Source organism: Solanum stenotomum, chromosome 6 (assembly GCF_019186545.1).
Source record: "Solanum stenotomum isolate F172 chromosome 6, ASM1918654v1, whole genome shotgun sequence".
In the NCBI taxonomy this organism is placed as follows: domain Eukaryota; kingdom Viridiplantae; phylum Streptophyta; class Magnoliopsida; order Solanales; family Solanaceae; genus Solanum; species Solanum stenotomum.
This window is the reverse complement of record NC_064287.1, coordinates 641,632-665,066: the sequence shown is the minus strand read 5'-3', so window position 1 is coordinate 665,066 and position 23,435 is coordinate 641,632. Positions and strand designations below refer to the sequence as shown.

The 23,435-nt window shown below is 31.5% G+C and overlaps 2 protein-coding genes across 2 annotated transcripts; both read left to right on the top strand.

The window, feature by feature from the left end:
- Positions 1-594: 594 nt before the first annotated feature.
- LOC125867998 (heavy metal-associated isoprenylated plant protein 23-like) lies at positions 595-2,258 on the top strand. Its single transcript, XM_049548592.1, has 2 exons — positions 595-765; positions 1,719-2,258. The coding sequence occupies exons 1-2, from the start codon at positions 606-608 to the stop codon at positions 2,021-2,023; spliced, it is 465 nt and encodes a 154-aa protein (XP_049404549.1). The 5' UTR covers positions 595-605; the 3' UTR covers positions 2,024-2,258.
- Positions 2,259-4,990: 2,732 nt separating this feature from the next.
- On the top strand, positions 4,991-10,501 carry LOC125867688 (agamous-like MADS-box protein AGL104). The gene is made up of 12 exons (XM_049548253.1): positions 4,991-5,507; positions 5,753-5,806; positions 5,957-5,975; positions 6,411-6,469; positions 6,565-6,604; positions 6,703-6,764; positions 7,219-7,318; positions 7,404-7,451; positions 7,686-7,840; positions 8,120-8,276; positions 9,078-9,209; positions 10,330-10,501. Exons 1-12 carry the CDS (start codon positions 5,323-5,325, stop codon positions 10,486-10,488), a joined length of 1,170 nt encoding a protein of 389 aa, XP_049404210.1. The 5' UTR covers positions 4,991-5,322; the 3' UTR covers positions 10,489-10,501.
- Positions 10,502-23,435: the final 12,934 nt, after the last annotated feature.

Here is a 23,435-nt window from a genome sequence, read left to right as displayed (position 1 = left end):
GGGGCGGAGCTAGCATATATACTTAGGGGTTCATCCGAAATCCTTCGGCGGAAAATATTATTGTTTATACATGGTTAAAATTATTTTTAGGTATGTATAATAGATACTGAATCCTCTTCCATTAGTTCGTGTGTTTACTTATCAGATTTTGAATCCCTTATTAAAAATCTTGGCTCCGCCATTGGTCATATGATATACTATGTTTATTGAGTTTGCTAAGTTCTACAATTTCAATTTCTAGTTTTACAAAACGGTGTTCCATTCTATCTAGAGAAGAATTAATTCAAATCTTGAACAAGTGTGAGAGTATTAAATTTTGTAAGAACACAATTTTTTATGAACTTGAAACAATAAAAATAAAATTTTATATTTTTTTTAATTTTTAAATTATATTTTGATTTCATGATTGACATGAGCTATTAAAATATCAAGCTCATGGTTTACATTTTCTTTGGGGGGGTCCTCCTTCCCTTTTTACTCCTTGTTTGAAAAAGAAAATGCCTATATAAGAAGTAAACATGATGCTATCATCATATAGGAAGCAAAAAAAGAAAAAATAATACTAAATACTTCATAGACTAAAGTAGCAAACAAAAAGAGAAAATATGGGTCTTGGAGCAACTTTGGAGTATATTTCTAGTATGATGAAAATTAGTCATACATCCAATAATAAGAGGAGGCAATTTCATACCGTAGAGCTCAAAGTTAGAATGGATTGTGATGGCTGTGAGCTTAAAGTCAAGAAAACTTTGTCTTCATTAAGTGGTAAGAAATTAATTAAACACTATATGCTATATACTAATTGGTTTTAAGGTTTTTATTTATTTATTTATATATGTAATATAATCTTTTAAAGAAGGAAATTCAGTTGAACCTTTTTAGTTTCACTGTGCCATTTGGCGTTCATCTTCTTCACAACATTGACATGATATCAGAGTTGAATTTCTCTCTCGTTCAAACTGCTACGAATTTAAGTTATATGCGGGGTGTAAAAATATTTACATGATATGATCACTTAAATGGTAATTATATGTGATGTGCATGATTAGTATCACTCCTTCAGTCACACTTCATGCGACACAATTAATATTTAGATAATAAATGAGTTGTTTTTTATACGATTTTTTAGATATTTTTTAAATATTTGAATTGTAAATTTTATTTGTGGTTTATAATGTCGTTTTAAGTAGTTGGTACATATGTAAATTTGATTTCACAACGAAATTGCAGACTATACGTCTAATTCAAGTTGATAATTAGAGAATTTGACCATCGTACGTACTCCAAACCGAATAGTATAGTGTCATATAAGCAAAAAGAGTTCATTTCTTTGTCTAATTAGCATATATGTTATATAGCTTGACTTAGCACAAAGTTAAGAAATATAGAAAGACTTTGCAATGTTTCAAAGTTACCCTTAAAAAGTACATTATTGTTGTAGACTTTTTTTATAAATAAATTGGACTCAATATGAGTAAAATCTTAATAGTGTCATTAAATATTTAGAAAATAAAAAAGTGTATCATTTTCTTTGAAGTGAACTAAAAAACCTCTCACTCTAATTCAGTGCCCTCTAAATCCTACGGTAAGGTTTCATCACACGGCTCACCAACTTTATAATATTCTTGAAGCAAAATATATCAGATAAATTGAAACCGTCGACAGAAAAAATAATTTGTTAACATTGGTAAAAATGTTAACAAATTACCTTGTTGTAGGTGTAAAATCAGTGGAGATAAACAGGAAACAACAAAAGGTGACAGTAACAGGATATGTGGAAGCAAACAAAGTGTTAAAGAAGGCAAAATCAACAGGGAAAAAGGCTGAGATTTGGCCTTATGTGCCTTACAATTTAGTGGCTCAACCCTATGCTGTTGCTTCTTATGACAAGAAGGCTCCTCCTGGCTATGTTAGAAGGGTCGATCACAACATGACAACAACAGAAACAATTTCAAGATTTGAGGATCCTGCTTATGTTACCATGTTTAGTGATGACAATCCTAATGCTTGCTCCATCATGTAATTAGTTAAATAATGTTAACAGTGATGTCTATGTCAGTTTACACGCAGTATAAAATTTTGTAAGGGGGTGTTATTAGTATGTGGTGTTCTTTGTGTCATTCAATAAGGGTGTTATTAGTACTAGCTTATGGTGTTCGTGTCAGTCTACGCAGTAAAACTTTGTAAGGGTACTGTTAGTATATGGTGTTTGTATCAATTTGAAGCCAAGCACTATAAAATTGGGTAAGAATATTGTTACTATAGTGTTTGTATCAATTTGTATGCAATTTTTTGCTACTATACATTGAGGAAGATACACTTAGATATATGTATTTTTGCTACTAAATACACTAAAATAGGGAGAGAGATGAGAGGGAGGTGATCAAGATTTGTTATGTATCTTAGATACATGTGAATCACACTAATACACATTAAATACATGTATCTATATGCAGGGGTGGACCTACAGTGGTTCAAGTGGGTTCATATGAACCCACTTCATTGAAAAATAACAATGTATATATATATGTATATTTAATCAGTTTTTAAAATTTTATATGTATATATTAAATTTTGAACCCACTAACACAAGCCTGAAGCTTAGCAGAGTATATGAGGGGGTTCAATTTTCCCAGCCAACCCGGGATCGAATCCCCATTGCCACATTTTAGTTTTAGTTCGTTTTTTTGATATATAAAACGTTCACACACAGTTTTGTCCTCTATGTAGGTGTAATTTTTGTCCTTTTAGTTACTTAGAAACTATACAAAGTAGAACAATTTTTTACTTTTACAATTAAAAGTCCAATAGTCAACAACTTTTGTCCTTTTTGTTTTTAATTTTTTTTTTTTTTAAAAAAAAAACTCAACCAAAAAGGCACTAATTCCTATTATTCTCAATTGTAAAAACCTCTTTGTCTTCTTCTTTGTTGAAATCTTCTTGAACCTCTCTTACTTTTCCCCCCAAAATTTTGAGCATATTTTTTTATGTCTCTCAAATCTCACATCAATAGTCAATATCCATCAAGTATGTTTTTTGCTCTTGATTCTAGTCTTTATATATACATATATGATTATTGTGGTTATTTTTTATTTCTTCAACTAACAAATCCCTTATCATTCTAAAATCAACAAAAAATTACAAATAATATTAGGTATATTTCTATGTATTCGATTATGAAATTAAGGTTATAATTATTTTGTTTAATATTTTGTTTTTATTTGTTAAATGTTGAATGAAGAGAAATCATTCATAATATTCTTTTATCTTCTTAGTTTATATTGAAGCCTAGTTTTTCGTCCATCTTGTTATTTATCGTCTCATTCATAAGTCAATGTAATTTTTTTTCAAATATATTAACATTGTTTAGTATAGTCAGCTATGTATGATGTTAGCCTCATAAAAATTACAAATAATATTAGGTATATTTTTATAGCTTGAACCCACTTCGTAAAAATCATGGGTCCATCACTGTCTATATGTATATGGTGTGATTCACATGTATCTAGTACCAGATACATAAAGAGTAGTGAGCGAGATGGGAAGGAGACGCACGAGATTTGTTATGTATTCCAACAGATACATGCAAATCCACTTGGATACAGTGTATCTAGAACTAATTACACCTAATTTTGATCACATGTATCCCGATATACATGTACCTGAACGTATCTAAACATATCTGGATGTGCCAAAATTTAATAAGATTCATAATATTACAAACCAATATACCTTTTAGTCCAATGAAGTGAAACGTGAAATGTAGTGATACCTCGTAGTAATAAATTAATTACAATTATTTGTCCCAATAATTTTCTCACGAAATGACATCTGATAGATGATGTATAAAGGACCAATAATTCTACCCTATGGATTCTTTTAATTAATAACCATTATTGATTGAACTTTTTTTATTTTATTTTTGTTGACAATCAAGCTATAAGTTTCAACTGCATGTGCCTAGCTAGCTGCAGGGGCGGACCTAGAGTCTGCCGAGGGTTCGGGCGGACCTAGAGTCTACCGAGGGGTTCACCCGAATCCTTGGCAAAAAATTACGTTGTATATTTAAGTTATTTTAAGAATTTTTATGTATATATATTGATTTTGAACCTCCTGAATATAAGATTAGAGATTGGCTCCTTAATGGAAATTCTGGATCCACCACTGGCTGAGAAGAAAATAGTACCACAATGATTAATCCTTGTCGAGTCTCACATGATTTGGGGAACGGATTATTTGTCTCTTTATATGGTCAATTGTTACCACTTGAACATCATGTTTTTGAAACTGAGTTAGATTCAAAATTTATTTTTATCATGATAAAGTCAATCAATTCACGGTTTATCAAATATTTGGCCATAATGGTAGAGCTAGTTTATGAATTTTGGACCATAATTTTTTTTTCTTACAAGATTTTGGATATATTATGTGTAGATGTTAAGTGAATTTTTAACATAAATGTCGAATTCGAGCCAAAATTATTAGTGCCGAATTTGTAGCTATCACTATAACTTCAACACAGTTGGCTCCCATCTTATATGGAAGAGTCCTACATTTAATTTGTTGGGGCTTAATTATTTGTGTTTTTGTATGGTCTTGGGTCTTGAACCAATTTTTGAAATTGAGTTGAGCACAAAATTCATTTTTATGATCATGGATATAGAGTCAACCCATTCCATGGTTTATCCACCCATATTCTATTGTCTATAAATAGCGTTAGAATTGAGAAAATCAATTCGATCCTAGGTCTCCTACATGGGAGACACAATTGATATACATTTTGTACCAAAAATCTTTAAGATTTATGTCACACATTAAATCCAAAATTACCGTTAAACATATAGAAATTCAAAGTCAATTTTATTGGATCAATATTTCCCCTTTCTTTTAGGACAAAATCAATAATCCCCACCACTAATTAAATTTCTCAAATTTTCTCCTTCTCCTTTTCCTCTTTTAAAACCATTGGAATCAATATTTTCATTACCCTAAAAAACACAAATGTAAAATCTCATCAAAGTTCATTTTCTCCATCCCTAAAATCCTCCTTGATATTTTTCTTTATATTCCATTGATCATATACATATATATATTAAAGAGTGGATTCCCCGGCGTTACATTTTTAATGGGATGAGATCGATTGTTTCTAGCAACAACATGAACGCGAAATATGTTCAAATTATGTTGCTAGATCATATCAATACGAAAAATGAAACTTTCATCTTTTAATTGATTGTATATTACATTCATATATATATTATTTATTATTTATATATATCTTTCTAAATTATAGAAAGATTTTTTAAAAAAGAAAAAAAAAACATGGGAAGAAGTAAGTTGCCATTGTTGAAGATTGAGAGTTTGACCAATAGACAAGTCACATTTAGCAAGAGAAGAAATGGAATTCTCAAAAAAGTTTATGAATTATCTGTTTTATGCGATGTAGATGTTGCTATAATCATGTTCTCTCCTTCTGGTCGTCTCACACATTATTCACGTAAAAGAAGGTAATGATTTACATTTTTAAAAGAATTGACACAAATAATACAATATTCGAAAAAATAAATATATTGTCCAATATGATTGTAATAATGATACGACTAGCTAGTACATTAATATATCTTTATTAAGCCAAAAAAATAGAATCATTGAATTTATAATTTTGATAAACTTTAGAAAAATAAAAATTAACGTCAAATTTGATTACATTTGCCTCTAGAGGGACTAATAAGATTAAATTTTATTAATGCAGAATTGAAGATATTCTTTCTGAGCTCATCAGTCTCCCAGATAGTGAAAGAGGATTGTAAGTTTTTTTTTTTCTCTTCTTGGTTTTATTATATCTTTTTTCCCTTTTTTGTTTCTTTTTCTAATTTAGTTTTTGTTTTTTCATCTTTTATGTATTTTTTGTAATTAACTAGACTATCTAACACATACTTTCTTTTGTCAAATGCAGCTACATCAAGAATAAAGAGGTGAGCTTTACTTGACTTATTATGGTCTCTCAATTATTCGTAAATTCTGATTTTAGTTCTTGTGATATATGATTTACCATATTTAATTTTTAGCTAATCTAAATGTAATGTTGTTGGTTTGTTTATATATAGGAAGTATGTTACATTTTGACTATTCTTAAAAGTATACTGCCCTCAAACATGGAATAACAGTACACGTTTATCATAATACATGAGTAATGTGTAATTATACGGTGAAACAGTTAATAATTCTAGAAAAAAATTGTGAATATTTATAAAGGGATCAAAAGTGCAAATTTTAAGTAATCAAAGGTTAAATTAACCAAATATCATAAAGACTAAAATTAAATTTACATAATCGAGGGACCAAAAATATTATTATCCTAAAAATAAGATTTTAAAAAAAATCATTTTCATTAATGCACTCTTATGCAGTCTGTACTTTGGAACCTAAGGAAGATTGAAATTGAAGATAAATTTTGCGATATTGAAAGGTTAGTTTTCTTTAATTAATTGGATTTTATTTTTTTTTAGATAATTTTTTTCATGTATTATTTATCATAATTCTTTTTTTAAAAAAATTAATCAGGATAAATCCTGCATACGTCAACGCAAATGACACAACAAAGGTGCTTAATTAATTCATTTTCTCTGGGTTTTTTTTAGTTTTTAATTTTTATATTATCAACCTTAAGATTAATTGTTTTCTCTTCATTTTTGTTTTTAGAAAATTCAAGATGAAATCAATGGCTTGCATTGTAAACTCGATGAGGCTGAGGGATTATTAAGGTAATTAAAGAAATAGCTGACACTCTAATTTAAGCTAGCGCGTATAGATTACGAGTTCGGTCGAATTCAGTAACTTTAGTTTAAATATTCAGATTTGTCTTAAGAATTCATTAAATATGTACAAATCATTAATTTAGAAACTAGTAACTTAAAAGGACTAAAATTCTGATAACATAAACTTTAAATCCGGGCTCCGCCTCTATTTGATCAGGTATGTGGACCTAATAATTTCATGTTACGTTAATTCGAGTGTGTTTTACTATGTCTGTTCAATTGAGATCTTATTATGCAATTGCATTCTGTGGTATTTGTTCTAATTTATTGATATTAAGTTAATTTGATTGGTTTTTTACACTTAATTTTGATATAGCAACTATATTTCGATTTAATCCTCTTTTTATAATATGATATTTTGAATATTTATTATCTTCTCACATTTTGACTTTATTTAAAGAATATTTGAACCAGATACCCAAAGAATTACATCACTCCATGAGCTTGATTTGTGTGAAAAACGTCTTCAAGTTGCATTAAACCAAGTCAGACAAAGAATGGTATGATGTATACTTGTTCTCTTTTGCCCAAATAATTTTTTTTTTTTTTCATTTTTAAAAAATGTTTAATTGTTTTTTTTTGTAGGAACAACTCTCCAGCAATAATACATCAAGTTATGAAGATAATATGGAGGTATGAATTTTTTAAAAATCAAATAGAGAAAAACGAGTTTAATTTTTAATAGTATATAAGTTGTTGAATCTCCTTGAGGACCTCGACATAAGAAAAAATTCTAGTATTTTGTCTAGACGTGTTAAAAGGATTTCAACTCACCTCTTATGAATTCCTGATTCTGTCATTGATCCTATATATATAGCGATTCTGCAAACTAATTTTTTTGTTTTTTGTTTTGGTGGTTTATCATAGCAAATAAATGCACTTCTTCAACATATAGACAACACACAAGTTCATGAGAAACCCCCTTATGACTTATGGTTAGAGCTTGAAGATTATAATCATGACAACAACAATATTAATAGTCCTCTCTATACTGCCTCAGAAACATCTTCAATTTCTCAAAGGTATGGACCTTAATTTTTTCCATCATTTTTAAAGGATAAAATAATTTTTTAAAACTAATTATAGGGTTAATTATACTATGTATTCTTATAGTATGATTCAATTTCGAATATACCCTTTTTATTTTAAAATCAAATACTTACACTCCCTTATACTATGAAAATCACACATTTACAATCACTATGAGGTATATAAGAAATTGAATAATATTATATGAGTGTTTTTGTAATTAACTCTTAATTATATATTGAATAATTAATTAGTTGTTGACTTGTATGTAGTTCTATGAACCTTCCATCCCCAACTACTTATGATACAATGTCCCAAACAAGTCTAAGTGGTGAGACTTATCAAAATAATCAGAACTTTAAGCAATCACAACACTCAACAAGGACCTTCCCAAATCTCACTTTACAAACTTCATTCAAATTTGCTAAGGTGAGCTCTTTCAACAATATATTTCATTTCTTTTATTTATTTATTTTTAGGATAGAATTACATTGTATAGTTGTCAATCAAAATAATAGCTTGTAAATATATTTGTTTTATTAATGTATGATATACATAAAATATTCATTCTTGATACAAAATAGTGTATTTCTTTTATGTATATTTAGCTAGTAAATATAAGTATCTTGACTGACCGACCAAATATGTAATAGTGGAACTAATCTAAAAAACTCACTTAAATAGTTAAGACTTGAATTTTTTTTTTTTTGGTTGTAAGAAGGCCCTTTTAAAATTACATTTGTTTTTTTAATGATTTTTCCAAGTGACGCCTCGGGTCGATAGTTGGGCTCAAGGGAATTACATGCCAGTAGTAGATCCAAGTTCTTTCCTAAGGGAGTTCAAAAATTGAAAATGTAATTGTTGGAATTAGAATTAGAAACCTCAAGGTGAATACTAAACCCCATAAATCACTTACCATACCTCTAGTTTTGTGACCGGCCAAGGAATTAAAAATCTATATATATACACAAAAGGTAAAAAAAAAGTTTATCTTATTTATATAGGTGTGATTTTTTATCGAGGGAATTCAAGTGAACTTCCCNCCCCCCCCCCCCACACATCAAGTGTACTATCAACCCGAGCTCAAAGGAAAGGAACATATTAAAACGAAGAATTATGACACCTTTCTTTTTTCGAAATACAGTATAACTCTAAACTTTTGATTTTACCCATAATAAGATGAAAACTGTTTTTATAGATATCAATAATGTGACTTGTTTGTTATGGCAGCCTGAAATGTCCCAAACAAGTATTGAAGGAAGTTTTAGTTGCCTAACTGATGAAAACTTTAAGAAATCACAATGTTCAAATAGGGTCTTCCCAGCTATCACTCCATTACAAACTTCATTCTCATTTGCCAAGGTAATTTCATACTTTCTTTTCTTTTATGATTTTTTTAACAACAATGTTTATTGAAAAGAAAAATGTAGTGTTCCAAAATATGGGTAACCAACATGTTAACTATATCGATTCTGATTAATTGTATCGGAATTTATATTACATAAATTGAAATAGAGGGAATGCTACATTTGTGTGCTTAGCTTTTAAGTTGCATCAACAAATTTACATGGAGTGCGCAAACCGAAAATCTTATTCATTTTCCTTTTTCTTTAGTCCATGCATAATTAAAGCTAGTGAATTTTGCCGAACTCGTGGCATGTATTCTAGATCCACCCATGCATGCATTGGCTAATCGTGTGAATGAAAAACATTCCCTCTAAGGTTAGATAATCATCGATAAAACGAAAATCTTTCACTAAGAAATTCAAAATATAAAAAAAAAGTAAAAACACAAAGAAATAAAGGGGATTCAACTATCTACTCTACATAAATAAAATTTATTTTAATTTTATACTTCGGTCTCCGCTTTTAGGGGTGGGAGTGCTTGGTCGGTGGGGGTTCCTTTTCCTAGACCAATACAATTATGTCATTGTTGGTCTAACATTTTGTTATGAGTTGGCTGAACAAAGATGAATTTTAGATCAGGTAGATTTGAGTTCAAGTGGCACAACACCTTCAATGGACCATATGGTCTATTCTACCCTTACCGAATTCATTCTATTGAAATTAAACGTAACATAAAAAACTCCTTATCTTGCAATTCCTTGGTTTGGAAGTTCTAGAATCTTGTCTATGGATTTCTATTATAAAGAAAAGCCTCCTACCCTAATGACGTGCCATTTGATTGAGCTCACCGCTCCTCGAGGTGTATTGTTGGAGCTTGGGTCCATTATTAAATGTCTAGAATGTGCAACCATCCAGGGGTATAGTAAATAGGATGAACGAGATTTTCCTACCCTTAATTAGAGGTCACGAAAATAAAAAATAAAAAAGTCTAGGTAAGAAATGCTTTCCTTGAAGTAGACTGGCTAGTCTTAAATCTAAACTAGTTGATCGAGCCACTGAATTCTGAATATATATATCGAACAAGTATTTTATGATAGAGATAAGAAAAATATTTTCTTGTTTGTTATGTTTGCAGGCCGAAATGGAAACTCCAACCTCAGCATTAAGACCATTGGCACCATATCTACAGGCTGAAGCAACAACATCTTCTTGCACTAATCAAGAAGGGAATAATGAAATCTCTTGGTTTCAGCCCAAAGTGAAAAAGTCCAAGCATCATCATTCAATTGACTAAATATTTAATATATGTAAAATGTACATACATATACACATACATATGGAGTTACGATAATAACATACGTATTCAGGGTAATCCCACAAAGTGGACCTGAGAGGGTAGAGTGTACAAAGACCTTATCCCTACCTTTGAGGTAGAGTGGTTGTTTCTGATAGACCGTCGACTCAAGAATATACATACATATGGAGTTGTGCCAACAACAAAAAAATACATATATATGGAGTTGGAAATTTCAAAATATATGAATGTTTAATACTAAATTCACGTTTTGTTGTTACAAGAAATTGGTAAATGCATTTGTTTTAATAGTGTATTAACATTAATGTACCTCGCTAGTATAAGCTGCAACGTATAATTAAGATATATATGTTTGGCTCTGATATCACATGTGTAAAAAATAAATATTAGATTTTAACTCAAAGAAACATACATATATTAATAGAGAAATTTAATCAATTAAAATGAATTAAAATAAATATATTAAGTTAAAAGAAATATCTTTAGGTATTATACCTAAATTTTATGCAAACTTCATGAAATTGACAAAGTATTTTTATTACCATGCACATATTTTGAATCTCATGAATGCTTTAGAAAGACAACTCAAGTCTTTATAGGAGAACATTTTACTCTTTAAAATGAGGCTTTCGATGTTAATTGTGAAATAATCTAACCCCAAGCAATTATTATATATACAAAAAGTATTATTAGGAGTAAGAATAATAACATATCCAATGAAATTTCACGATGAGGTATGGGAGAGTAGAATGGACACAGACCTTACCACTATTTTGTAGAGATAGAGAGGTTGTTTTCGAAAAACCCTTTAGATATTAAGACGAAAATATAGCACGTCACAAGAAAATAGTGCAAAGTCTATCAGAAGGGACAAGAACAATAACAAAATAGTACAATAATAGAAAAACAATAAACAATGTACTAGGATAAATTATTGAAAACAGTAAAAAATGTTGATGGATATAAAAAAACAAGAGCTACAGTAATGCAACTAGTACATTGTCAAGCACCAACCACCCTAAGCAAGACAACAATACTACACTATCAACTAACCTCCTACTCTAATACATGTCCACCACACCTTCCTATTTAAGGTCATGTCCTCAGTAATCTAAAGTTGCGTCATATCATATCTTGTCACCTCTTGCTAATACTTTTTCAGTCGATCTCTGCCTCTCCACATACCCTCTATAACCAACTTCTCACACCACCTCGTTGGTACATCCACATCTTTTTTTTACATGTCCAAACCATCTCAGGCTCACTTTTCTCATCTTGTCCACTACGAATGTCACCGTCACCTTATTCCAAATATCTTCTCTTTTAATCTTATCAATCTTAACTAGTATGATTATACATTGGCGGAATGACCTAGGAGACCCCTGTACTTGGCTCCGTTTGTCACATAGACCCTTCTACTCACGACTTTGTCAACTGAACCCTCGAACCCACTAAAACACAACATTTTAAATCCACCTGACTGTTGACCAAGTCTACGTGACAACTTAATAGTTGAGTTGGAACAAACACGTGCTTTCACAGGTTAAAGGAGTGTAGACATAAAATTCTAGAATAAAAACAATTATAAGAAAAAGAAAAAATAATAAAAAGACAAAATAAATAAATAAATATAAAGTTTGTCACTTTTTTGTTTTTTCTCCCAATTTCTTTTCTCTGTCTACCCACTCGTTCTTCACCGACCCAATTTTCATTTCTCTCACTTTCAAAAATCCTTTTCAGAGGTAATTGCTTCAGTGTTTGTGAGATCAAATTATACAGAGAGAAGCTATTGGGAAAACGGGGGAGCCGGGGAGGGGTAATTTTCAGGTGGTGAAGTGACAAAGATTCGATGATTTTGGAGAGTAAAAAGTGATTGTTGTACGTCTTTGTGAAATTAGGTGAAGTGTATTGTGGAAAATTATATGAAGATGTTAAAGCATATTAAAATATTTTAGTGTGGTTCATCGGTATTAGAGAATATTTAAATACTTTAGTGTGGTTCGTCTATAATAATGGAGGAAACGGATTCACAATGGTTCAAGTGGGTGACGGAGACGTTGGACAAAAAAATATGACATAAATTATGAACAATGAAATTTGGAGAAGAACGGTCGTTTATAATTATTTAAGGTAGTGTTTCAGGTAAGGATGCAAGATTGCGATGGTGTTTTTGGTGTAAAAAATGGAGGGGAGTAGTCAAGTATAGGGGCAGTGAAGGAGAAACATAATGAAAAAGAACAAGAAATTAATTTTTTTAAAATAAAGTAAAAATAAATGATGTGTCATTAAAAATCTGATGTGGATGATGACATGTTATCTTACGGTGTGTTTGAAATGCACGTGAAGCTAAAATGGTTTAAAATGTTATGTTTCAATCGGTTCGAGGGTTCAATTGGCAAAGTCGTGAATAGAAGGGTTCATGTGACAAACGAAACCAAGTACAGGGGCCTCCCAGGTCATTCCGCTTCACCTCAACATCCTCATCTCCGCGAATCCGTTGAATATCATTTCTAATCATCATGAGTAAATTTTCCAAAATTCAATAGATCTAGATCCCCTCAAATCCAACCCACTTGAGAACCCGACCCGAAATTTCAAAACTAAAAAGCCTTCAACACCTAACTTCCAGATCAATTCAGCTCCCCGACCAAAACTCCTCCGCCGCATACAACTCCTCTCCGCCATGGACACCGCCGGATTACCCGACCCGAATCCATCACAACCCGACACCACCACCGCTGCCGCNAAATTAACAAAGATTTTGAGTCGAAATTTCCAACAAAAACTACATCCAGTACAACTAAAATCTTTAAAGGATAAAATCAGGAATTTTACCATTACCACAAATATTAATAATAAATCTTTGATTGTGGTGAAAGATGCAGAAAAAGACTAAAAAACTGACCCGTTTAGATCTTGAAAGAGAGTGAGTTGGGAGAGATTGAGAGCTATAACTCTAAATTGAGAACTTTAGATCACCTTAAACCTTTGAAGCATCTAATAGTTGTTGGGTTTATTGATTTGAAATTTTCTGCATAAATTTTGTTTTAGAGAGATGTGAGGATTGGGAAAGGCAGAGAGGAAGAATGAGAAAGATGAAGCAGAAGGTAAAGAAAGAAAAATGTGGACACAAATATAACACGTGTTTGCCATTTACTTGACTAATTTGAAACCTCTCCAATTGCATTTAAAGTACCTAAATACCCCTCTTTTTAGTACAATTGACCTTGCATTTTGTACAATAGGGTGATGCAGTGTTGGTCCTAGAGAAATGGAGAATATGTTTTGATGAAAAAGGAGAGTTGCTTTAACTTCTTTCCAAGTGGATATAAAGTAGCTATAGCCAATGAAATTGGGCCAGACTGAGATAAAATTTAAAGGGTTTCATGGTACACTTTAGACTCCTATTTGTACCACTAAATGATGCTTTGTTAGTCCCAACCCAAAAAGGGTTTCATGGTACACTTTAGACTCCTATTTGTACCACTATATGATGTTTTGTTAGTCCCAACCCAACTCCCACTTCTAAATAAGAGTAATATATGTACTAGATTGGTCATGGCCCAACATACTTGATTTTATAATACAACTTATACAATTTTTGTGTTATCATGGACATGAAATTTTTATAGGGAAAAGGGTTAAAATTACCCCTCAGCTTTGTTTATTGATTGACTATGCTCTTACCGTTAAAATGAAGTTATATTTACCCCTACCGTCACTAATTTTACCATTTGTGCCCCTCAATTGGATGGAAAACCCCAAATCAATTAAAATTATCCAATTTTATTTAAATTATTCACAACCCGACCCGAAAATACAACTCATTTTCGTTCATCTTCATCTTTAAACTTGTGTTCATTTTCAAAAACAACAAAATCATCCGACACAGCCCAACAATATCGAAAATAATGTAATAATGACTATGAATCCAAAAACACAAGAACACAACAATGATTAAATATAGGTAATCGGAGCATTATTTTCCAGTCAGATCTAAAAAATTGTTGATATTACTGGATCTTGGAGCTCTAATTCGTCGTTGTTGATTTCCTCCGGTCTATCGGAGTTGGGATTTCGCGGAGGTGGATAGACATTGTTCGGGATGTGGGTCTGGAGGAAGTCGAAAGAGTGGGTTTGTTTACTGGTTGTTGATTGGTAGTGGCTCGTCGGAGATGGAGATGAGGAGATGAGAGGATTGTGGTGGCTTGGTAGTCAGTGGGGGTGGTTGTTGTTTGGTTGCTGAAAGAGGAAGGGTGTTTGGTTGAAGACCCTCCAATTTCTACCATTTCATCTCCGTCATCTTCTCTACTTGTGGAAAACTGTACTGTTGGTGGAAGAGAAAAATTCCGGCTAAGATTACAGCGGCGCAGGTGGTGGCTATATTCTTGTAGCAAAAAAAATTGTGTGCTTTTGAATTACTCACTGACTAATCTTGAGATGGAATTGTAATTAGAGCTGGAGAGTTTGGGATGAGACTGGGTAAAAATGAAAGAAAATACTTCATTGTAAAGAATAATGATGATAAAAAAGAGATGATTAAGGCTAATAAAGTGGATAGAAAAAGAGAAGAACGAGTTTTTTGAGAAGAAAAGAGGGAGAAGATGAACAAAAATGGGTTATAATATTAGGTGGGTCGGGTCGGGTTAAAGTTGAATAATTTTGATTGATTTGGGGTTTTCCATTCAATTGAGAGGCATAAATGGTGAAATTAGTGACACGACAGGGTAAAAATAATTTCATTTTAAAGGTCAGAACATAGTCAACCAATAAAACAAAATTGAGGGATATTTTTTACCCTTTTCCCATTTTTATATATATACAAGTTTGCTGAGATGACCTTTCACCCTAGTCTTTGAATAATATTGATTGAGTTGTTTTGAGTCTTTCGTAGATCAAGACAGTAGATAAACATAGATGAAACTAAAATATTGATTTGTACTGAAGTTTAAATAGATGGTGATAACGAAGATCAAGTAATAGTCTATGAATAATATGTGAATAATTGTTTTTTTTATCACAGTAAATGCACAAGACCACCAATAAATCAAACCTTTTTTATACTAGATAGAATATACCTGTGCTAAGCACGGACCCGACGAATTTAGCTTTCATGTATTAAAGCAACATTTATTCTTACACTTGGTAAATATATTTAATATGTTACTTGCGCATTACAAAAAATTATAACAATTAATCATCAAATTAAAAGAAAAGTGAAGTTCTCACCTAAAACCACAAACAGTCAGTGTTTCTACGTGCCTAAATATCAGATATGCACGAATGAAAGACAGTTAGCCTGATAAGGCTTCAAATACCATTGGGCATGGACTGATACCAATGATATTATGCTATAGGAGTTGAAAGTACACTTCACTTGATTTAAGATATATTAGAAGGACCTTTTTATATATCTTTGGATTTTCCGATTCGCACTCCTCATCATCATTACAACCTACATTAATAAACCAAAAAAATGAAAAAATGTTTAGACTAAGATTGAGATAACTCAAGAAAGGATGATTTACCTTGGTATAGTGCACAATGTTTTTTGTTCCATTACCTCATGCCATATGGCATGATGAACATTTTACTCCACATGCAAGCTCAATGGCACTTTCCTTCCTGCAATTCACGGTTCACCCGATCTTAAATTTTTAACCACTTACACTATCCGGAAGGATAACAAAAACACAATTTGATCGTAGACAAATGCTTGAGTGGACAAACTTTGAAAATATAAGTTTGAAATTTGTTGAAAAGATCATATGCTATATTACTCACAATTAAAAAAGACTAAACCCACATAGAAACAGAACAAACATCAAAATAACAAATTAATGTACCCACATAGAAAACAAAACAGGAAGAAATAGCAGAAAATAACAATTTGATTAATAAAAATAATTAAAATGCATAGTTGAACATGAGAATGCACAACGGTTTCCAGATCAGCCATCAAAATAAAGCTTGGCACAATAATTTACTAATTATTACTTACTACTTAGTGTCAATCTTACCATTCCTTTTTCCTTAGCATATCACTGGAAATTACGTCTTGTGCAAAAATAACAGGAACATAGTCCTCCTAGTGGAATTGATGTTAAGCTATCCATATAATCCTCATCTTTGATGTGGAATCTTCGGAAAGTATTGGATCATCTCTAATGTGAGAAGGGAAACAATTCATACTGCCAAAGACCATCAACAATAGTCATATCACAACTTATTATATATTTTTAAAAACGTTGGTTCATTCTCTTTTTGTGCACAATATAATTAAACGAAATATTAGACAAGTGCTCATAACGTTGGTACACTATGCCTCCTATATGAATTTTGTTAACATCATCTTTTCCTAGCACAATTTTGTTGCAATTGTCTGAATATAAAATATGTAAACACATCTTTTTACAATTCACACCTCCTCATAATTTCAGGTGGCTAGGTCACACTGTACTATATGTCTACTCGTATAACAAGTCGAAATAAGAAAGAATCATATGGAATTCAAAATAACTTTTTATGCATAATTATTTAACATTAAAGTTTTTAAACCGAGGATGTAAATGCATGATCGAGAAGAGAAGGGAGAAATGGAAACCATATCGAGTCATATTAACCTTCAAAAGAAACGTTTTTGAATGAGGCAATATGGTTAGTAGAAATAGAACATTGTGGACATTTAGAGAGCTTAAGAGGGGTCACAATTTGATAGAGAGCAACTACAAAGATACAATACCTGAATGCCAAAATATGAAAGAAAGAAAGAGAATGGAAAGGAGAAACTTGCAGCAACTACATGCCAAAAGCTCGATGAGAAGGCACAAACATTCCTATCATACAGTAAATCAGGCCAAATAGTTGAAAATTATGACATTATTTGTGATAATTTGTCGAAAGCTAGCTTATCCTTTGTACTTCATTGATGCACCATAGCTCCTATAAATTGTACTAATAAGTCTTGTGAATTATAAAGAATTTGAGGTGGGAATAAGGTCTACGTACACTCTAATCTTCTAAATCGGGATTCAATACTATTCACTGGGTTTTTCTGTTGTTGTTGTAATTATAAAGAACACCAAATTCAAGCTTAGTTATCTCATTTATGAAGAGGATTAAATGAAATTATAATTTTCTTCTCTCATACAAAAGAATTCGAGTAATAATTTTGCTTGTAATGGTTAAAGTTGGATGAAGTTATGTTAATATGTATCTTATAGTTTTAACTCCAAAATTGCTTTTAATTATAAGGATATTGTAAGGTATTGCTTAATTATAAGATATTGTACCAATATCTTATAACATGAATTATCGATGTTCAATGTAGGAAAATTAATTACAGTAATATTAGTACACTTATATTATTATTAGGTTCTTAAGGGAACACTAAATGTATCTAATATAAACACTCTCAAACTTATGCATAGCTAAATAAGTGTACCTTAGAAAGTAACTCAACAGCAACTAACCAGAAAAACTTCGTATCGGTAGGAATTTCAAGACTCCAAAATGTTGGAACCTCTGAAAATGAATTTGGAATATGGAGATCTTATTTGGTGTGGTCTTTTGAGGTTGGAATTTGAAATTTTCATACTGAATTGAAATACATTTTGGTGGAAAGCTTTGAAATTCACCATTGTTGACGCTTGGTTCCAAATTTTGATTTCCAATTTTGGGATTTTTTGGTGATTGACAGCTAAATCTGACTTGATGATAAAAATTTAACAGGCAGCTAAAGTTGGTGTTCATAATCGTTCGAGTCTCCATTGATGGTAATTTCTTAGCTATTGGTTTGTTTCAGATCTCAAATATGGTTATAGATAATCGATTGGGTATTTATGTTTATAGCTGAATCGATGACACTGACTGATTCGGAAGAACGGTAAAGGAAACTTGAATCTGGGTTAAGAATTTAGAAAAAACTCCATTTAAGGGCAATGAACAAAAGTAAAAAAAAAAGTTGTTTAACAGGAGAAAAAAAAGAGGAAGTTGAAATGGCAGCGGAAATGGGAAAAGGAAGAAAGAACTGAACTTAAGGATCAAAATTTACAATGCAGGAATCCTCCTCCTACAGATTAATTCCATAAAGGAGAGCTTGTAATGTAGGTTCTGCTTCCAAGGGAGTAGTGAGATCTAGCAACTGTGAAAGAACTGGAAGGAGGTTATAGTAAATCATACATATGTAATTCACATTAGATTACATTTTACATAACTTGAAGGAACATAACTAAAGGTTAAGTTTGTACAGAAGGTCATTTGTGCCTTCCCATTCATCGAAGAAAGGAGAGTTATATTAGCAATTAGTGGTGCAATTTAAAAGCGAATGGAATCTATTCCTATAAATTAATTTGTCATGATAAAGTTGAATCACAATCCTTCTCTAATTCATACAGACATTATCCAATTGAATATTCTACCAACTCTTGTCCAAGATAAATTTTCAATACGAAAGGAAAATCAGATGTGATTTTAATAGTTAAACACATCTCATTTTCTTTGCTTATAGCCAAAACATAAACCTACCACGCAATATAAATTCATACAATGCATCCAAACAATATTTGGTATTTTGTTCAAAGTTTTAGCAGCAAAAACAGAGACATGATGCAAAACCAAAAAGAACAAACACAAGAAGTAAAAGAAATTTCCAAGCATCATCCAAGCCATATATATATATATATATATAATGTTCTCTCTTAGCAGTGTTGCAATTATCCACGTCAATTACTACGTCTTAGTCCCAAACAAGTTATCTCAGGCCAACAGTATACCAAAAATAATTAAAGATAAAAGTATTGAAGTTGTAAACAATAAAATAGAAAGCCTCGCTGAAACATTTTAGCTATTTGTAAAAAAAAAAATTAAAATAATTATGATAGCAATTGTGAATGTGAATATAAGCCATCAAATTGGAAAATCTAATGATAACTGGGAGAAGATTAGGACAAAAATTGAGAGAAAATCTAACCTGAAATCGCAACACTTAGATGAGAAGATGAAGAGAACTCAAAAGAATTGTCCTGAAAAGATGGTTCCAAAATTGTGAGCCATACCAAAAGTATCAATTCTTGTGTTTGTGCAAACTATATATCTTTTTTTTTAAAAAAAAATGCCTAAGAGGTAGTAACAATTACATTAACATCATCTTTTTGCAAACTATATATCATTCAAATACAACACAGCTAATAACCAAAAAATAATAAAATACTTCAGCTGATTTGAGTCGGCAGAAATAGAAGTTGTAAGCAATAAACATGAAACATATTAGCTATTTTTTATAAAGAAATCAGAGTAATTATGACATCATATGTGGATATAAACCATAAAATTGAGAAATTTGACATAATCAGACAAAGAAAAGATGAAAATTGAGAGAAAACTTACCTGAAATGGTGAGGCTTGAGACGATGGAGAGAACTTAAAGAACCTTTATTGAAAGTAGCACTGCGAAAAAGAATTAATGAGAGATTAAAATATCTAACGAAAAAATCATTTTAAAAACTCATAGCAAAAGCAAGCACATTGTTTCTTATAAAGAGTTTCCATCTAACCCAAAAGGTAATATTAGGCTTAAAAAGGAATACATACATAATGAGAAGAAAAAAGAAGATGAAGAGAAGAATTGTTGATGAAACGAAGACATACCTAGAGAATCGAATGAGAAGATGAAGAGGAGTTTAGAGTCTTCTCTTAAACCATGAAATTGGTGAGTAATTAGACTAACAATAATGACATCAACCATGAAATTTAAATGTGAAATAGGACTGAAAGAAATTTGAGCAAACATTTTAAAAAAAAAAAAACGAACCTGATATTGAAACACCCGATAAATAAGATAAAGTTCCAACTGAAAAAATAGTTTTTGAAAGCATGAGAAAAATAAATATCAACAAATTTTAAAGAGAAACAAAGGAAGAAAATTTATGCTGAAGAACATTAAAAGGGAAAGTTTTGATAGAATAAGCCATGAAATTGGGAAATATGAAAAGAGTCGAATAAAATTGGAGATGAGATAAAAGCTTACCTAAGATCAGGAACAGGAGAAATGAATTAAAAGAGCAAAATATAGCATTTTGAAGACCTCCAGATGTTTCTGCTCTTAAGAACTGATATTTCTAGAATCTGACATTGAGGAATACGTATAAAAAATCATTTTCAGTGTTGAACAGAAGAGTAGATTTTTTTGGTCAAGAAAGAAAAGGAACTCTTGTGATCCTTCTAGATCTTCCTTGTAATGGCTAATCACACAATTATTATTTTACCCTTTCAATACAATCAGATTTTCGAGAGTGCCCTTGGTCGTCCATTCTTCACATTTCTATATAATAGAAGATAATAGAAATTATATTTTCTATCCACTCTAACTTAGACCAGTAGGAGTCAATAGTATTCATCAATCAAAATATTCATCACGGGTCTAACCTAAATATCTTTAAGGTGATATCTTTTTATCTTGTCCACATTCACGTGTCCTGTAAGATCAACAAATTCAATGCTTAAATAATCAGTATTTATGAATTAGAAAATAGAACTGATCTATTGCTTAGCAAGAGATGATAACATGCAAGTCGCAAGAGTGATCGTAAATGGACTTATTTAACATTAAGAAGCACAAACTACTAATTAGATACTAATTCTTATAGCACCTTTATCACCAACATCTCAAACATAAAAGAAAAACATTGAGGGATGACATTCACATGTAATACCTGATTGTGAGCCAACATACAGTATGACACAAGCATATTCCTTAGGTTTTTCTTGGACTTGATGCTACTTGTAAAACGTCTTCAATTGATCCCTAACAATGTTGAGACAATACCACAAAGTGTTTTGACATATTCGACAAAACCAACTACCACCATTATGGGTGTTTCAATTATAGTGACCGCTTAACATGTCTCTTTCTGGTGGAGTTCTACACTTTAATAGGCAAGGAAGATCCATATTTAACATCGAGAAGGAATGAAATTATACCATTTTCCCTTCTACCAAACTAAAGTCATCCGAGAGTATCCAATTTACAACCATATTCTTAAATATGATTGTCCAATCAATAAACTCGTATATAGGAGAAATAATTACAAAAATAGATTTTAAAAAATTAAGAACTCTATGTACATTATATTTTTGTTTTCTCTGTCACAGATGAACTACTAACTATTAAAGTTAAAAACACACCAAAATCATATAACAACGGCAACATCTAAAGAAATATACACATTTTCCTCATTATTGTCTAATAAGAGAAATATCAAGAATTGTAAATGTCACGACCCAGATCATCGTGATTGGCACGCACACTAACCCTCCGGTGGGAGAATCACTACTACAACCCAAACCAAGCAACTAAACCAAAAACTAAAACATTTAAGGATACGAAAACATGAATAATATCTAAAAACTGAAGTTCCCATAAACTTCAAACAAAAGATCTAACAACTAAAACCTGAAAGTCAATGTACCAAAACATCTAAAGTTCAACAAGTCTAAACAAGAAGGGTCACAACCCCAACTAATGAACAAATCCACTAACTAGAAAGTCTAAGTCTGAAATGGTGGACATAGACGAAAGAGAACCCATGGCAGCCCGAAAGAATTGGCTCACCCTTGAATTCGAACAATCACTGATCTTCTAAGCGAGGTCTGTCAATATCTACTTGAAGATGCCCTGTACTCAACAAAGAAAAAGCAAGTGCAGTATCAGTACACAACCACAGTGTACTGGTAGGATCACGCGACTATCCCACTAAGTATAACATAAGCAAGTCAATACAACATTATAAACATGCAAAATACCAAACATGTGCAATATCGATTATCACATGCTCAACAATATACATTTATAACAAGTCATTGGTCCTCTCATGGAACCCAAACCCAAACTGTTAGCACACCGGAACGTGGTACCCGATCCAATGTTTATGTCGGAACGTGGCAACCGATCCCATAATTATGCCGAAACGTGGCAACCGATCCCAATTAGTATACCGGAACGTAGTATCCGATCCAGTCAACACACCACAATCACAATCACAATCACAAGTACATTCTCAATAATCATACAACCAAGAAGTGATTCATGGCATATAGTTATTCATCTATCTCATTTACAACAAGTGTGATCAATAATGCAACATTCGCATACATACATATATCATAATGAAGCAAGAACAAATTAGCATACATCACACAATCATAGAATCACAACCNTGGGGTCGCTACAGGAACGCTCTAAACGATGAAATGAATTCTTTAATTTAAAAATGACCTGGAGGGTCATTACAAAACCCTTAGAAACTTGATTCTTCCCTTTCCGGATTCGTTCCGCTTGTTCTTGGTCTACAAACAATCATAATAACACGGGAATCAATAAACAATCACTAATTACCCGAATTACTAACAATTCTAACAACCCTAGATCATACCTATGATCCCAAGTATCCAAACTAGGGCTTTTTCCACCATGGTTTCCAATTCAAAACCCTCCCCAATCACTAATGTTTGCATTTGCAGGATTGGATTTAGTGGCCCGTGATTTGCTTCTCAATAAACGTACTCGTGAGTAACGTTTTAGGTGTAAAACGTTATTCATGAGTACGTTTATTCATTTAACGTCGTCAGCTCCGTCAGCTTTTGTCCGTTGAATTTTTAAAATAAAAATACCCTAAAACGTTACTCAAAAATATGTTTATACTAGTTTTGTAAAAAAAATTAAAAACGTATTATTTTGATGAATTAGTTTAAATAATGGCTTAGTTTGGTGCTACTCTCACTAAAGAGCAAGCACGTATTAAATAGTCACATATGGGTCCAAGTATAAACTATAAAGTACACATCTTAGCTTGTTGAACAATTTGTAGTGTTGTGTTAGTCCCCTTAACTCTTGTCAACACACTACTAAAAAAATAGTGAATACCGAC

What these genes read in the sequence shown, in the direction of transcription:
- LOC125867688 (XM_049548253.1), top strand. Translation starts at nt 5,323, where the DNA reads ATGGGAAGAAGTAAGTTGCCATTGTTGAAGATTGAGAGTTTGACCAAT. An exon ending in ACCAAGTCAGACAAAGAATG is followed by an intron (nt 7,319 to 7,403) that starts GTATGATGTATA and finishes TTTTTTTTGTAG; the next exon opens with GAACAACTCTCCAGCAATAA. An exon ending in CTTCATTCAAATTTGCTAAG is followed by an intron (nt 8,277 to 9,077) that starts GTGAGCTCTTTC and finishes TTGTTATGGCAG; the next exon opens with CCTGAAATGTCCCAAACAAG.
- LOC125867998 (XM_049548592.1), top strand. Translation starts at nt 606, where the DNA reads ATGGGTCTTGGAGCAACTTTGGAGTATATTTCTAGTATGATGAAAATT. An exon ending in AACTTTGTCTTCATTAAGTG is followed by an intron (nt 766 to 1,718) that starts GTAAGAAATTAA and finishes ACCTTGTTGTAG; the next exon opens with GTGTAAAATCAGTGGAGATA.